At 39.3% G+C, this 16,574-nt stretch overlaps 1 protein-coding gene across 1 annotated transcript; it reads left to right on the top strand.

Moving 5' to 3' along the window:
* Positions 1-12,691: 12,691 nt before the first annotated feature.
* On the top strand, positions 12,692-16,206 carry LOC146711507 (serine/threonine-protein kinase pim-1-like). The gene is made up of 9 exons (XM_085454346.1): positions 12,692-13,544; positions 13,937-14,173; positions 14,299-14,424; positions 14,548-14,642; positions 14,781-14,828; positions 14,913-15,131; positions 15,221-15,401; positions 15,488-15,658; positions 15,748-16,206. The coding sequence occupies exons 1-9, from the start codon at positions 13,484-13,486 to the stop codon at positions 15,837-15,839; spliced, it is 1,230 nt and encodes a 409-aa protein (XP_085310472.1). The 5' UTR covers positions 12,692-13,483; the 3' UTR covers positions 15,840-16,206.
* The last annotated feature ends 368 nt before the right edge of the window (positions 16,207-16,574 follow it).

The following is a 16,574-nucleotide window of genomic DNA, read 5'->3' as shown; positions in this document are numbered from 1 at the left end:
AACCTCCACAGAGATACTTCTGCTTTTTGATGCTCTTTTTATAAAAGACACAAAAAACAAACTCACTGTAATCCCACCACCTACAAATAGTGTTTTTTTCCTAGCTGCAGAATTAAGAGATTAAAGAAGAATCTCAGATAGAGCTCTTCAGTATGTACACAGTATTTCAATGGGGACAATCAGATGCTAATTGTTCGAATGAAGTTACCTGAAGTGCTTTAATGCTGAGCCTTATATTAATCTAATATTAACCAAAATGCCATAAAATCATATAGTGTAGTATTAAGTGGACACGGCCCTGAAAAATAAAGGCATTAGACTATGTGTCCTTAGGGGATAGAAATGTAGTAGACCTTCGCCCACGTTTGCTTGTAGAGAGTAGATAATGGGGAACTGTGTTTTAGTGGAAAGTTACTGAAATGCTGTTGTTTAGACTAGAATGAGCAGTGTGTTGTCTTCCATCGGATGTCTATGAGGAATCAAAAGAACCTGGTGAAGTGTTGATATTTAACATAATTAACAGTTAAAAGCAGGAGACTCTGCAAAGTGTTACTGTGAAACATGGAGAGACTTTATTGGGGAGGACATAACACAGTGGTGAATACTGTGACAAAAAAACTAATAAAACAAACTAAGTGACACCACAGCTTTTGTGAAATCTGAACATATTACATTCCCAAACACACAGTGTGGAACAAAACACAGAAATACAGAAATGGATGTATCAGTCCACACCTATAATGTTTTAGGTAATATAATTTGGTCAGTCCTAGAATCATAGAATGGTAGCAGAAAACTACTCACTTTTTGTTTAAAATATTAATAATAATAGTAGTAGCAATAATAATAATAATAATAATAATAATAATAATAATAATAATAATAATAATAATAATAATAATAACAACAATGTATTATTATTAGTAGTAGTATCAGTATTAGTAGTAGTAGTAGTAGTTAAAAATTATATATAAATTATAAAAAATGATGGATGATTAAGAAGAAAGGAAAGTAACCAATGAAATACAAACAAACAAAAACCAACAGCTCCTCCTCCCATTAGTTGTGTTAAATAGCTCTTCCAAATCTTTCACTTCTTAATTCTTTGCTCAAATCAACATCATGCTGGTGACTCTTTGTGCTCTCATCACTGCTCTAACATGTAAAGAGTTTGAGTTACAGTATAGCTTAGACCTCATGTTATATTCATCTGTAAGGGTGTTTATCTTGACTCCATGTGTTCTTGTTGTTTGCAGGTGTGAGTGGTGTGACGGTGGTGACACAGAAACCTCCTGTTGTATCAGTGAGGAAAGGACAGACAGCCACCATGGACTGTAACCTGGGGACTGTTACTGACCAGTCTGCTCGGTGGTATAAACAAATTCCAGGAGGAGTTCCTCAGTATGTGCTGAGGATGTATTATGGCTGGAGTTCTCCAACCTATGGCTCTGGGTTCTCCTCTCCAAAATTCACATCCACTCATCAGTCAACAACAGATTATCGTTTGATCATCAAGAATGTGGAGGAGGGAGACTCTGCAGTCTATTACTGTAAGACATGGGATGACTCTGCCAAAGAGGATGTATCACAGTGATTTACACTGTGACAAAAACCTCTTACTTTTCCTTCTGCTTTTTTAGACTCTATACTGATCACAGCGCTGTCAAGTATACTCAGTGTAATATCTCCATAGCTGCATATAATGAATTTACAAACAAAAAATTGCTGTTTTTGATTTTCACTTATTTATTTTCACTTTTACTAACTACACTATGCATCAAATAATACACAGACAAGGGGTTGGCAGATTGATCTGATATCAATAGTATTGATACTTTACTTTCATCCTTTCCTTTTCCTTTGTCTGGTCTTCTCATGCAGGCACGCTTTGCCCATCCCCTGCACATGCCGAGGAAGGGCAAAGCACAACATGTTGTTCTGTGTTTAGTTGCACCATGCTCACATGACTCTGTGCCACTGAGCAGTGACATGCTGCAGCGATTGAAAGAGACATCATTTACACCTGTAAATGAAAATGGTACATGTTGGAAGGATTTTCTCTACTGTGGCAACAGCACCATCTTATATAAAGTCATGAAAAACCATGAGTAGGAGCAGAACGAAAATGCTGTAGTGATGACAGACTTACTGTACTTGGCAGATAAAAAATGAACGGTGGCTCAGAATTAAACAAGCATTTTTTGAAGATTAATTTACACCAAACATTTGACAGACGGCAAAATCATTTCCAACACCCCGAAGGACAGCAAGGAGATGCTTTCCAGGGATACATTGACGGGTGCCTAAATACTGTAGACCTGAGGAAGGCTGAGAGTTCCTCTTCCCCAGCCAAGAACGAGATGCCATCTTCCTAGAGAAGTTCCCCAGCAGGCACCGCTGGAACACTCACTGCTGAAAATGCCTCACTGCTGAAAATGCCTCACTGTGGGATTCGGTCAAGTCTCTAACTGAGAATGTGACCCAGCTCAGTGAAGAAAATAAGGATATAATTGGCTGTTTTTGATTACTTTTGGTTTTACCTCTATATTTCACCTTTAAAAACTATTTATCTTGCCTTGTTTGGTATCGCTCTTTTCACCACAACCTCACATGTCTGAATTTACTGTTTTGTTTTTTTTTTCATTTTGACATACTTAACACATCTGATGTAAAATCAGACAAAAAACATAAAATCAGTGTGTTGAGGAACCAGGGCACCCTGACAAGAAGGCATCAGTGGGCAAGAGATGAAAATAGGGTTGCTGTAATGCTAGTATGCAACCATGTAACCCTGGCGGTAGGGGTTACATGAATAGGATGAGGGACCTATGGATTCTTCGATACCCAACATCCAAAATGACGGTGAAACAACTAGCAGCTCAGTGTTCCAACATTTGAAAGAAGGGACTGCTCTCACAGCTAGAGATTGATGAGGTACAACATAAATGCTATGGCAATGGGGAGCCAGGACGCCAGGTCAGGGGCGAGATATCATCACCCCCACCCAAGATTGGGTACCAAGCCCCAAGCGCGATAGGAGAAGGATTGTTCAGTGTGAGAGGAACTGACCTGAAAGATAGGATCATGGCCAAGTTTGAAACCTCAATCCCCTGTAGCCAGTTACCAAGACTACGTGAAGTACCCTCAGAAGGTCTGCTAGATGATGTTAATGCAGCACTACGGACAATACCTACAGCTACCATTACCGAGACTAACAAGCTGATCTACAAGTTGAACAGCCACAAGGGGCAGTACCCTCCATGGAGAAGCAGGCTAAAGGCTAACATCAAGGTAGCACTGAGGGAGGTTAGTGGAGTTGCAGAAAGGTGCGATGAAGAAGGTGCCTAAGAAGTACAGGAACCTGTCCATACCTGAGGCTTGGAAACTGCCAAGCAACGACTCACAGCCTGGGCCAGCCGCTTGAAGAGATTTTTGTTAGAAAAACTTGTGTCATGACAGTTTGAAAAACATGTGTTGCCACTATATAATATACAAACTGTACACTAGTGAGCAAGGGTTTATAGGTTTAAATGTATAAAGGTCAAAGTTACGGTGAAACTACATGTTTCTGACCCTGAATTAATTTGCATCGTCAGTCAGTGAAGCATTACTTCTCTACTTCTTCATCCCCTTTTTCCCAGGATGCACCTGCAAGAGTTCATTTATTATTTACATTTACAGTACATGTAAATGAAGAAGTGTCAGCACTCTGTAACACTCTACATGTTTAAACTATTCTAATTAGGAAAAGCGTAGACATTAAATGATTTTTCTCTTTAAATATACAATTTCACCTGTCCACACACATTTTATTTTCAATAATTATCCAAGCTTGACATATTTTTCTGTAAATATTCTCTACATTACATTTAATAAAGCTGATAAATTACATTATACATCCTGAGGTATTGATGAGTGAATTAAGGTCAGACTGTATATGGTTATTGATATTGGTTCCAGAGGAGTTCAGTGTAACTCCTCAACCTCAAGTGGATCAAGCTAAGCTATCAATTAAATGATTCTACTCAAGTCTATTATGACTTAGTAAAGTAAGCAGGAGGACAGGCCAAATTAAATTTCAGTGTCAACCAGTTGGCTGGGCCTCTCCCATATCTACTGATTAGCCGTTCTTTTTGGTTCTGTAACTGCTCATGAAAATAAAACAACTTGGTGACAATATAAGCTGGGACTCTATTAGCTAATTTTTCTGTGTACATACTGTATGGACCCTGTGTTCAGTTGTTACCCATATGGAAAAGATATATATAAATCTTATCTTGTATCTGTCTTGTGTGAAACTTGTATGAAAAGCAAGAGTGAAAACAGATATAAGATCCCTTGAAAAAATTTATAAATGAAACTTGTATGTTTTGGATACTTATTAATACAATATATGAAAGTAATGAGAAAGTGGCCACTTTCATGACTAATCATATAAGCCTTATATGATTCACTATATGAAGTAGGCCACATCTTATGCAAGTTTTTACTATTTCTTTTCCATATGGGTATGTATTTCTAAATAAAGTGATATTTTATAAAATATTCTACTACATTAACCATTCCACTTTCATGAAACTTCAAGGAAAAGTTCTGGCATTTTAGTGGTTTGGATTATGTAATAATGCCATTGATCTGTAGTAAGGCATAGCACTTTGACTATTCTGTCTTGTAATTAGTGAAACATGAAAAAAAACATTCATATGTTTGTGCTATTTTATTTGATAACAACTCTTTATTTATATTATTGTTTTTTTGTCTCCTCAAAGTTCATACATTTATACTGTGTCCTAATTTTAAATCTATTGCTCCATCTTTTTAGTATCAAGAATGTGCTGCCCACACCTAGAAATATTTCATTAATTTTAAGTTGGTCAAACATAGGCGGTTGGCTAGATACTGCTCTGTGTTTGTCCAAACATACTAAGACACTAATCCATAATTTTAAAAAAGTAATTGTTATAGCATCAACAATACAGCTAAAGGACATTAACAAAGTAATATTAAAGCTCCTCCTCCTGTCAGTCTCTCTGAGTTTCAGTTATATATTAAATGGTTCACACCTCCTCTCTTCATCGTACTTAGACAGTGCAATCTCTTTCTAAGTCCATTCTCAGCTCATACTGTCAACATGCTGGTGACTCTCTGTGTTCTCATCGCTGCTCTAACATGTATGAGACCTATTTATACTTCAGACTAATCTTAGTTTAGGTGCTGGATTCACATATCAGTGTGCTTCATATGACTCCATGTCTTATTGTTGTTTGCAGGTGTGAGCGGTGTGACGGTGGTGACACAGAAACCTATTTTATCAGTAAGGAAAGGAGAGACAGCCACCATGGACTGTAACCTGGGGACTGTTACTGATAGTGGTGCTCGGTGGTATAAACAGACTCCAGGAGGAGTTCCTCAGTATGTGCTGTATTTTCGTTATGACTCTAGTTCTCCATACTATGGCTCTGGGTTCTCTGCTCCAAAATTCACATCCACTCATCAGTCAACATCAGATTATCGTTTGATCATCAACAATGTGGAGGAGGGAGACTCTGCAGTCTATTACTGTAAGACATGGGACAGCTCTGTTAATGAGTACGCATCACAGTGATTTACACTGTGACAAAAACTTCCTCACTAATACTTCTGCTTTTTGACACTCTTCCACATCCTGATAACTGAGAGATCAAGCAACTCAGTGTTAACCCACCAACTGCAGATAATGTGTTGCAGTTTTCTCAAAGGAGAAAAGTCATAGCACTTTCCAATCAGTTCTAAAAAACATGATAATGAATAAATGTAAAACTTTCACCACCCTATAAAGACAGAGTCATCAAAAAACAAAAAAAATTCTCAAAACATTACTAACTTTGGAAACAGTTCTGCATTAATGCAGGTCTAATGTAGTGCAAACATTTTTTAGAAATAAAATATGTAGGAACTTTTGGAAACGTTACATAACTAATGTAATGGAGAAAAGCAAATTGTTACTCATGAAACTCTATGCATCAGAAAGCAGGCAAAGAAAATATAAAAAAACTGAGAACGTGGCACCAACTAATGTATAGTCCAGTACAGTCACGGTACATAAATTCAACAACCACTTTATTAGGGACACTTGTTCCAGTACTTATTATAGTGATCCAAATATCTAATATCTAGTAACTTGAAGCTAGCAATGTACATATCTAGATATGGTCAAGACAGACTGCAGAAGTTCAAACCGATCATCAGAATAAAGAAGAAAGATGACTAAACATGAGATGGTTATTGATGTTAGACAGGCTGGCGTGAGTATTTCAGACACTGTTAATGTACCGGGATTATTTTTTTGCACAACCATCTCTAGGGTTTACAGGGATGGAGGACTCAAATGAGAAAATATCCAGCGAGCAGCAGTTTTTGGTGCAATGTTTCAAAACAAGCTATGCAGAAGAGCATGTTTGGGAGCACCGTACATCTGACTTTGAAGCAGATGGGCTACAGCAACAGAAGGCCAAAATGAGAGCCACACTAACAGCTACAACAACTTTTTCAAGAATATTATTTTATGACAGACTTGAGCATGAATGATGAATATGAATCGGAAACAACAATGAACAACAATGTGAAACTGCTCATGAATCATTTAATCTATGAGTGAAAGTAGTTTTCTTTAATCTCCTCCTCCTTTAGTTTGCCTCTCCTCTTTATAAGCTCCAGCTCTCTTCTCCTACTCACATCTCTAAACAGTAAAGATCATTTACACCTCACACTGACAACATGCTGTGGACCTTCTGCACTCTCATCACTGCTCTAACATGTAAGATCTTCTTATTCCATTTTTTAGTCCATATTTAGAGCTAAACTTTAAACTTCTATTTTTTCTGTTTCCTGGCAGATGTTGATGCAGTGATTGTGTTGACCCAAACACCTGCTGTCCACACAGTTTCTCCAGGTCAAGAAGTTGTTCTCAACTGTAACATAGAGAGAGATGATGGGAATTCTGTTAGATGGTATAAACAAGTTCCTGGAACGGTTCCTCAGTATGTTCTAAGATTTTATCATTCTAGCAGCTCACCCAGCTTTGGAACAGGATTCTCCTCAGACAGATTCAACTCTAAGTCCTCATCAAACATTGATTACCAGTTCATTATCAAGCGAGCAGAGACAGGAGACTCTGCAGTGTATTACTGTCAGACATGGGATGACTCTGCCAGTGCAGCTGTACCACAGTGATTTAGACAGTGACAAAAACCTCCTCATTAGTACTTCTGCTTTTTTAGAAACTTTCACATGCAAAAAAAAAAAAAAGACCCATAAAAGAAACCCTGTAATGTGCTATTAAACACTAAATCCTCCATTTTTAAATCCTTTTTAATCTTCATTATTAAAGGCATAAAGAGGAAAGCACTGAAATATGTACATCTCATTTACTCCCATCAACCCGAACAGATCACATAAACCAAACTATCCAACATATAGTATTATATGTTGCTGCAAGCTATTCTTAATAACAGAAATTTTATAGACACTACTCACAGGTCTAACTGTCCAACAGCAGTTTAACTTATCATTTAAAAAAAAGTGTAGTTAACATGCAGTTTAAAAAATATATATAAAGCTATACTGAAGCTAGTTTAGAGCTTCTACACCATCTTCATTTACATTTAGTTTTGATTATTCAGAAACATATTTTTAAGGCAGAAGGAAAATATAGAAGTGTGAGGATAAAGACACTAGTGATAAATGTTTGATTCTTTTACAACCATTTTTAAGAACACGGTGTGATTTATTGTAGCTATTGTATTATTATGGTATATATTTTTCTATCATTTGTAAAAATGATGACGATCAAACTGACTGACATAATACTCATGGGAAGGAAATATACAGTATTTACTCAGTGTCTTTTCTGCACACTGCAATTCTGTCAAGAATACTTGAATGTGTTTTAAGTATTTTACTATTGGGTGGCTGTAGCTCAGGTGGCAGAGCAGGTCAGCCACTAATCAGATGGTTGGTGGTTTGATCCCAGGCTGCCCCCTGGCTGCATGCCAAATATCCTTGGGCAAGATACTAACCCCATGTTTGCCTACTGGTGGTGGTCAGAGGGCCCGGTGGCGCCAGTGTCCGCCTCTGTCAGTGCGTCCCAGGGCAGCTGTGGCTACAATGTAGCTTGCTATCGCCAGTGTGTGAATGACTGAATGTAGTGTGAAGCGCTTTGGGGTCCTTAGGGACTAGAAAAGCGCTATACAAATGCAGGCCATTTACTTGTTTAAATGATTAGCACTAGTGCTCATAAACCACAACGTAATGATCTGTGAATGTGCTTGAAAGCGATTGTTTACAGTACACAGCAGTTATGTTAAAAATATGCTTCTCTGTTATCCGAAATAGAAATTACAAAAACTAAAAGTTTTTTTATTTGCAAAAACTAACAGATCGAAAAAATACATTCCCCAAACAAACAAAACAAACTTTGTTGTTGATGACTGATGAATAAAAATAACAAAAAAGAATGCAGTACAGTAGAATTGTATTGCATGGGATCATTTTACAAATAAACTAATGCCAACAAATAACTAAAGCACAATAAACAAACATTGAGCTTATTTGAAATTCATCCATCCATCCATCCATTTGCTTCCGCTTATCCTTTTCAGGGTCGCGGGGGGCGCTGGAGCCTATCCCAGCTGTCATAGGGCGAGAGGCAGGGTACACCCTGCACAGCATCAGGAAAAAGGAGCACGAGAAGCTTGAGAAATACCAAAGGCTCAGAGAAGAGCTCGAGAAGATGTGGAGGGTTAAGGTAACAGTGGTCCCAGTGGTAATTGGAACACTCGGTTTGGTGACTCCCAAGCTAGGTGAGCGGCTCCAGCAGATCCCAGGAACAACATCAGAGATCTCTGTCCAGAAGAGCGCAGCCCTAAGAACATAAATAAACATAAATCAGAATAAATTTGATAGTATTGACATTATATAAATTAGAGATGGACCGATCCGATATTATGTATCGGTATCGGTCCGATACTGACCTAAATTACTGGATCGGATATCGGAGAAAAATAAAAAATGTAATCCGATCCATTAAATATCACGAAATCACCTCGCAAAACTTGCAACATGCCGTAACTCACCTCAGAACGTTAGCACGTCGGAGCAGTATGCATCACGTGATAGAGCGGCTGTGGCATGCGTGACCTGTCGGTGGTCTGGATAGCATTTGGAGCTTCACTAGCAACCTGGCATTTCATCTCCGACAAAGTTATCCCCGAGAGAAGTAAAGCAAGTGTGTAAGTCCATCTCTGAATGTTTGTAAAGCATTCCTGCGTTAAGCTTAATAAGCGACTGCCTCTTCTTGCTAACAAATGCACAAAAAACCCCCAAAAAGAAATCTTTCTACCTTCTGCAAAGTTCATCGCCCCAGAAAGACAAGTCAAAACAAGTAAAAAAAAATAAAAATGTAACAGCCTCCCGATTATGACCAATATATCATTTACGTCACTGATACATCCGTAACTGAAATTAACTCAGAACAATTTGTTTATTTTTTTAAATGGTCATTCAGAATCAGAAGATTATTTACGGTGATGTTTTTGGTGGGAGTGAAACAACAATCTACTGATAAAACCAATAAAAATAAGATATGATAATAAGAAATAACCACTGTTGGAAGCCTTATTTACTCTTATCGCCTTAATCATGTGCAGTAATTAAAGTTGAAATGAGAAACTTTGCATTTGAAAGATGCTCTTCTACTGGGCACTCAAAATGCTTTCTTACAACAAGCATCATTCATCCACACCTTCATACATAATGTGCGCACATTTTAAATATAAATTAATATTACTGTAGCAGTATTTTTTTTTTTAAAAAAAAGATAAAATGGCCACATTTAAGAAGGCAGGACCTGCAGTTATTGTCCTTTTCCAGACATTTATCTGGCACTTACTTTGGGGTTTTCTGCAGCTCGTCCTCGGGGCCCTCCAGACACAGAGACAGCAGGTCGTAACCCAGGATCTTCTGGGCTATGGTGAACATTTCTTTAATGTTGGGGTATTTCAAAAGTCCTCTGCCCATGCCCACAAACTGGCTGCCCTGACTGGGGAAGAGGAGCACGGAGCAGCCGCTGCTTTTGGCTGAGGCGCCGCTGCTGGCTCGCTGTTCGGGGGAAAAGCGGGGGCTTCAGCCGGAGGAGGGTAATCTCCAGCCGTGGAACCGGGCTTGTTGGTGGACAGCGTCCTGCTCAGAGAGACCAGCGACCTGACCTTCCCTCTGGAAGATGCCGCCATCCTGACTGCCACTGATGCCAACATGAGCTGTTCCTCATCCAACGACGTGTCTGCAGATGAAATAAGACGCACAGCCCGCCCGGACAAACTGTAATCACCAAAAGAGTCAACTTTGCTTGAACTCAATTCTGACATCTGCTCGGCATGACACCTCACAGGGAGACGAAAACAACCGCCAGAGGAAAGAAAAGAACAAAATCTTCAGCGAAGGAAGATGATATCTCCAATAAAACTATTTTTGAAGCCATTATGGGACTTGACAAAAAATTTGAAGCACAACTGGAGGATATCAAGGAACAAAACAGACAAAGTGCAGCTATGGTTGCCAGCTTGGCTAAGGCTGTAGAGTTTAACGCTGCAGAGATAGCTGATTGCAAACTGAAAGTTGTTAAACTGGCAAATGCGAATGAACTGCTGCTTAAAGAAAACGAAGACTTGAAAAGAAGAGTGAGAGAACAAGAGCGCTACCGAATGAGGTGGTGCCTAAAACTGAAAGGGGTGAAGGAAGACAAAGACGAAAACATTAGAGTGAAGGTTTTGCAAACGCTTCAGAAGATTGCCCCTGACTTGAACTTAGAAGAGGCTGTTGATATTGTCCACCGCTTAGGGAAACAAGTTGATGGCAGAAACAGAAACATCATTATTCTATTCACACAGAGGCGAATTAAAGAAGAATTGTGGAGGCGCACCAAAGATTCTTCAACCTGCAAGCAAGAAGGCATCAGCTTCGCAGAGATGTTGCTGCAGGAGGACATACAAGATCGACAGCGCCTATGGCCTCTGGTGGAGGAAGAAAGACGTGCAAAACTACAAATATCTGTAGTTTCCACTCCGTATATTTTCAAAACAAACTCGTTACTTTGGGTTTAACGCATTTGGGGGAAGTTAATATTTCACGTCACTGCATGCCTTCAAACAATGAGATTTGAGCCTAAACAGTGAAAGGCAGTCGCGTTTTAATCAGTAGAGGATGTCGCATAAAAAGAGATGAAAGAACAAACCATGTACTGTAGTGTTGATTTATTTATTTTTAGCACAACACCAGAACAACCCCACGTGCCCATAATTTGCGGTACTTCAGAAAAAAAGGAGTGAACATAAAAGGGAGTAAAATGTTGTGTCAGGTAATTTCAAATGCAGCATTTCTATCACCTCAACAAACACTAACTGTGTCACAGTGTGTTGCTATCTAAAGCTCTACTTGCTGTATTTCACAGGAAGAGAAAGAATGAGAGCTAACTTCACTCAGAGATATAGAAAGAAAGAGAAAGAAACCAGGCTGTATTTAAAGGTAAGGACTGCTTAGTGATATTTGATAAAATGTAGTTGTATTTTCACAGGGACATAAAGTGCTTGTCTTACTCCCTTCTTCTAGCTCGAAATTACTTGCCAAGTGGTAAGGACCGTTCATGGTCACACGGTGAGAACATTGGTGTTGACTATGAAGAGATAGGGTCAGACAGGGGAGGGGCCAGTCAGATTTATCAACTCAACCTCCTTAAAGCATGGAGAGAGGCTGAAACCAATCTCTGGTGAGCCCGGTTAAGGAAAGAGATGAGTTGGTGCCTGAGATGCCAAATTCCAACATCCTCATTCCCGCCATTGAGATAACACTCTCACACAGGCCCAGAGAGCAGATGTTGCTGCATTGCAGATGTGTTATACCCCCTGCCCAGCCGAATGACTCTCAAAACGAAAATTTTGCAGAAAATCAATGTGATCGCTTGAATCACTGGAATTATCATCTCGATATCTCTTGTCCTTCTTTCATTTCAGACGTCTTGAAAACAAGTTTTAACAAAGTCCTGGAGAAGTGCCCAATGCTGGAGGACCTCCTGCTTTACCCCTGGCTCAGATAAACTCCTCTCTGACACAAACACACACGCATACTGAATTCACATCTTGCCATACAAATGTGATACAGTAACCAACTTTCTTTCTTTCAGAAAGAAAGAAAATTGGGAGATTCAAAAATTTCCTCACAGTAATGTTTGCATCAGTCTATCAGACGAATCCCCTCCAAGTCCAATATTTACATCAGTTACAGTGATAATGCTTGGTGTCTACTTTCAGCCACCACAGTAGAATGCCAGCAATGAATCTCATTGAAATTGTAGTTGCATTTGCTATTTCATTTAATTGTCATGGATGATACACAGATAACCCAACAGCAAACAGAGGAAAACAATGGGCTTAAATACACAGAGGGATAAATGAGGGAATAAGACACAGGATGAGAGCACAGCTGCGAGAAATCACAAACAACAAGACCATGGGGAAGGAAAACTGAAAACACTAACATAGTCTAAGGAGCTTAGAAAGAAAACGTCTGGACTTCTTTAAGTTGCTTGAAGACGTTCAAGCAAAGTTTAAGTTCTTTTCATCCGAGAAGGTGAAACATCTTCAAGCAACTTCAAGTCCAGACGCTTTCTTTCCAAACTCCTTAGACTACGATGACCTAGATGACTGAGAACCTTCACAGACATGAAAACACTAACACAGCACACATGACTATCAAAGTAAAACAGCAAACAAGAGACTTTTACAAAGACACAGAGTTGACACAGAGACATGACTGACTGGGGAGAAATTGGGGAACATGGAAACAAGAGTGACTAGACATGACACGTGGGACACAGGGGCAAGGCAAAGTAACAGAAACCTAAAGCCTAAGAATATAACACAAGAAGAAAACAATAAAGAGAACCAAAAACATACATAAGAATAATCAATGAATATAAATGAACAAACACAAAACACTGGGTCACAGACTCACTACCATGACAGTTAAATGTACATAATAAATACTTTAAATCAGATGACAATGTAGCTGACACTGTGTTTATTATAATGTGTGTGGTCAACCACAAATCTTCATACTGTCATCCATAGATGAGGTCTTTATACAAATGATGAAAGATAATGAAAGAAACTGTTTAATTGATATGAAATGATTGAATTATATGAAATATTATGGCTTTGTCTGCCAGTGTTTTTCTGTAAACTACTTTGAACTACTGGCAGTCAGTGAAGTCACTGAAAGGCAAGATTCTATGTTGTGTTGCCGTAGTTTCCAGAGTTTACTTATAAAGCTCACTTACAGAATTCAGTTAGAAAAGTCAAGCATTTGAAGGGTGCACATTTGAAGGAATATTAACTCAATCTTAGCTCATTACGGTTTACATTTTCGATTTTAAAGGGTCTCCGAAATTACAATGAAAAAGGAAACAAGAAAAATTGCCACTCCAGCCGATAAGAAAGATTCGGGAGATCAAGGTAAGTAAAATAATAAAATCAAATCCTGGTAAAATCCAAATCCTAGAAATGTTGACACTGTGTGAATCATTTTTGGAGCAATTGAATCATATGTTTAATTGAAAATAGCTTTAATACAAGATGTCTAATCAAAGAAAGGTTACCGGTCTTTTGGTAAAATAATGTAATAAGTTTATTCTTGGACTCAACAGTAAAAACAGACCAACAAGTGCCATCAAGATCTAAGACTTAGTAAACCTAGTATCAACTCGCACTGATCAGTTTTTTTTTTCATCCCAAGATTAAACTTGTGATCATTTAAGCAAAAGCAATTTCAAATTCTTTGCCATCAAACTGCTTCCAGTCTTGATGTCGGGGACTCTTTTTCACCACTGTGTTGTTGTCGTTTATAGATCGTAAGAGCAGGACTGCTAAAAGAAAGGCCAGTCCTGAAAAGAAGACCCCAATGAAAAGGAGGAGGGTCGCTGAGCAGGCTGGTCCTTCCACCAGCTCAGATGTGGTCAAAGGAGTGAAGCGCAAGGTTGTGCAAGATGAAGAGGACACAACAAAGAGAGCAAAGAGGGCTAAACTTCTTGACCATATGAGCGGTGACAAGGAGCAAGCATCCTCCTCGTTGGACTCTGGTAAAGGTAGGCTAATTAGTTGAATAAGGGGGTAGATTAAGTGTGGTTGCTAGGTTTAAGATATTGGTGTTTAGTGTTTGTGTCTATCATCCAGTGAGCTGATGTGCTTTTGGTGTTTTCCACATCTCCAGACTTGAACAACAAACAGGTGTGCGCAAAAAATGGCAAAAGAAAGGCCACGGGAGACGACAGAGAGTCACCCAAGAAAAAAAAAAGGAATGTGGACCAGGACAAAAAATCAGTGGCAGACCAAAAACGTAAGTAGCAAGCAGCTTGGGTTTTATATTCAGGGGAAGGGCAAAAGGAACATTTAGGCTACAGAGGAGAGTAATTTGTGTCACAGCTGTAATAAAACAAGATTTGCTGTTTTGTCTGTTCAGGTGAATTCCAAGCCAGATATGTGGAGGAGCACCAGCTCGGAGAAGGAGGCTGCGGAGCAGTGTTTTCTGGCTACCGGATAGAAGATCGTTTTCCAGTAAGTGTTCAGATGATGGTAGTAAGACAGGCAGTAACGCAGATAATGGATAATATCGTAAACTGAGACGTCTGCTGTGTTTCCACCTTTCATTATGTCATACTGAGGAAATGCTCACCAATGCTCTGTGTCTTCTAGGTTGCCATCAAACACATTCCCAAAAATAAAGTCTACTGCAAAGTGGCGGTAAGCGTCCAACACTTGAATTAGTTTTACATTACTGGATTGAATGCGGCGTTCCTCATCATCCACTTTGTTGTAATATTTCAGGATGAAAGCGGGAAGATGCTCTCGGTGGAAGTGGCCATTATGGTTAAACTTGCAGGTGAAGCAGAAGGGTCAGTGGGAATATCAGCACCTGTGTCCTTGCTGGAGTGGTTCGACCTTGGCAAAGAGCTGATCCTGGTGCTGGAGAGACCTGTCCCCGCTGTGGACCTGCAAAAATACAAAGCAGAATATGGAAGAACTTTACCAGAGGACAAGGCCAAGGTAGGTTGACTGGGAGAGCCTTAGACTGTACAGCATTCAATCAAGGCAGAAAAGCATTAACTCATTATTGTGTTTTTCATCTTTTCCAGGTCATTCTGAAGCAACTAGTTGATGCTGTAAAGGAACTTGAGGATAAACACATCTTTCATCGGGACATCAAGGGAGAAAACATTCTGATTGAGACCGGCTCAGATGTGCCTCGAGTTCGCATCATTGACTTTGGACTGAGCTGCTTTGTTAAACAGCGATCTCTGTATCGCGTCTTCTATGGTAACATATTCTGCTCCTGCTTTTCACAGATGTAGCAATTTGTGTCTTTTGTTTTAGAAGAAATTGTAATTGTGTCTGTTTGTTAGGCACTCCTCTTCACACCCCTCCCGAGTGGTACAGGAGGAGCTGCTACAGGTGTGGACCCACCACGGTGTGGCAAATGGGAGTGGTGTTGTATGAAGCGCTTCATGCACGGCACTTTAGTACCGAGAGGTTCCTCGCAAAGAAACTGAGCATCAAAAAGCGTCTGTCCACAGGTAAGAAAACTTCACACTTCCAGATTCACTGATGTCTTGGATCACTAGAACTATCATCTTCATCTTTTGGATCTTTTCTTTCTTTCAAGAATGCCAGAATTTCTTGGAGGCATGTTTAACTATAGCCCCGGAGAAGCGCCCAACACTGGAGGAGCTCCAGCTTCACCCCTGGCTAAGATAACACACACAAACACACAATTCACACCTTATCATATAAGTGTGATACATTGTGGTAACCTCCTTTCTTTTTTCTGTTGGACAGGAATGGGTCAATCTTAAAAAATAAATAAATAAAAAATTAGCTTTTTCGGACTTCCTGTAACCCCCCCAGCCATCCCAGGAAAGGGGATCTCTCTTTGAATGGGCTTTCCCGAGGTTTCTTCCCATCGATCTGGCCCCCTGGGGAGTTTTTCCTCGTCTTCATAGAGAGCTTGGGCTGGGTCAGGAGCTCCATCAAAACTGTCTTTATTTGATGACATTAAAGTCATCAAATAAAGATGTGTTTTACTTAAAGTAAAATTGGATCAAAATAAAACTTGTTTAATTCATCTTTGCTGAGGATTCTCCTTCATTACTATTTTGTTTTGTTTTGTTTTTTTTACCCATGGTGCATTTTGACAAATAAGAAAACTGAATCAGGTTAAAGTGTGCACAAAGACAGTCACACTGCAAATGATCTGAAGACTTGCATCTGTTGCTCTAACCCCCAACTAGTTTAGACAGATTTCCAGGTTCTACCAGAGGTTTTTTCCTTCAAGAAGGGAGTTTTTCCTTCCCACTGTTGCTGAGTGTTTGCTCATAGTGGGTTGTAAAAGCATAAAAGTTAATAAGAGGCATTCATAGCAGAGTTATCACAGAGGGAACTATATAGCTTAAATGTACAATTTCTACAGGACGAATTATAACTTCATTATGT

The sequence above is a fragment of the Copadichromis virginalis genome, linkage group LG4, assembly GCF_057382275.1.
Source record: "Copadichromis virginalis isolate Kocher_CV1m ecotype Utaka linkage group LG4, C_Virginalis_male_GT1.1, whole genome shotgun sequence".
NCBI classification, from domain to species: Eukaryota; Metazoa; Chordata; class Actinopteri; order Cichliformes; family Cichlidae; genus Copadichromis; species Copadichromis virginalis.
Note: the sequence above shows the minus strand (reverse complement) of the source record. Positions and strands in the feature narration are given on the sequence as shown.

Excerpts from the sequence above, each read along its gene's own strand:
- LOC146711507 (XM_085454346.1), top strand. The coding sequence starts at position 13,484 with ATGAAAAAGGAAACAAGAAAAATTGCCACTCCAGCCGATAAGAAAGAT. Across the intron at positions 14,425-14,547 it reads ATCAGTGGCAGACCAAAAAC|GTGAATTCCAAGCCAGATAT; the intron begins GTAAGTAGCAAG and ends TTGTCTGTTCAG. Across the intron at positions 15,402-15,487 it reads TCTGTATCGCGTCTTCTATG|GCACTCCTCTTCACACCCCT; the intron begins GTAACATATTCT and ends TCTGTTTGTTAG.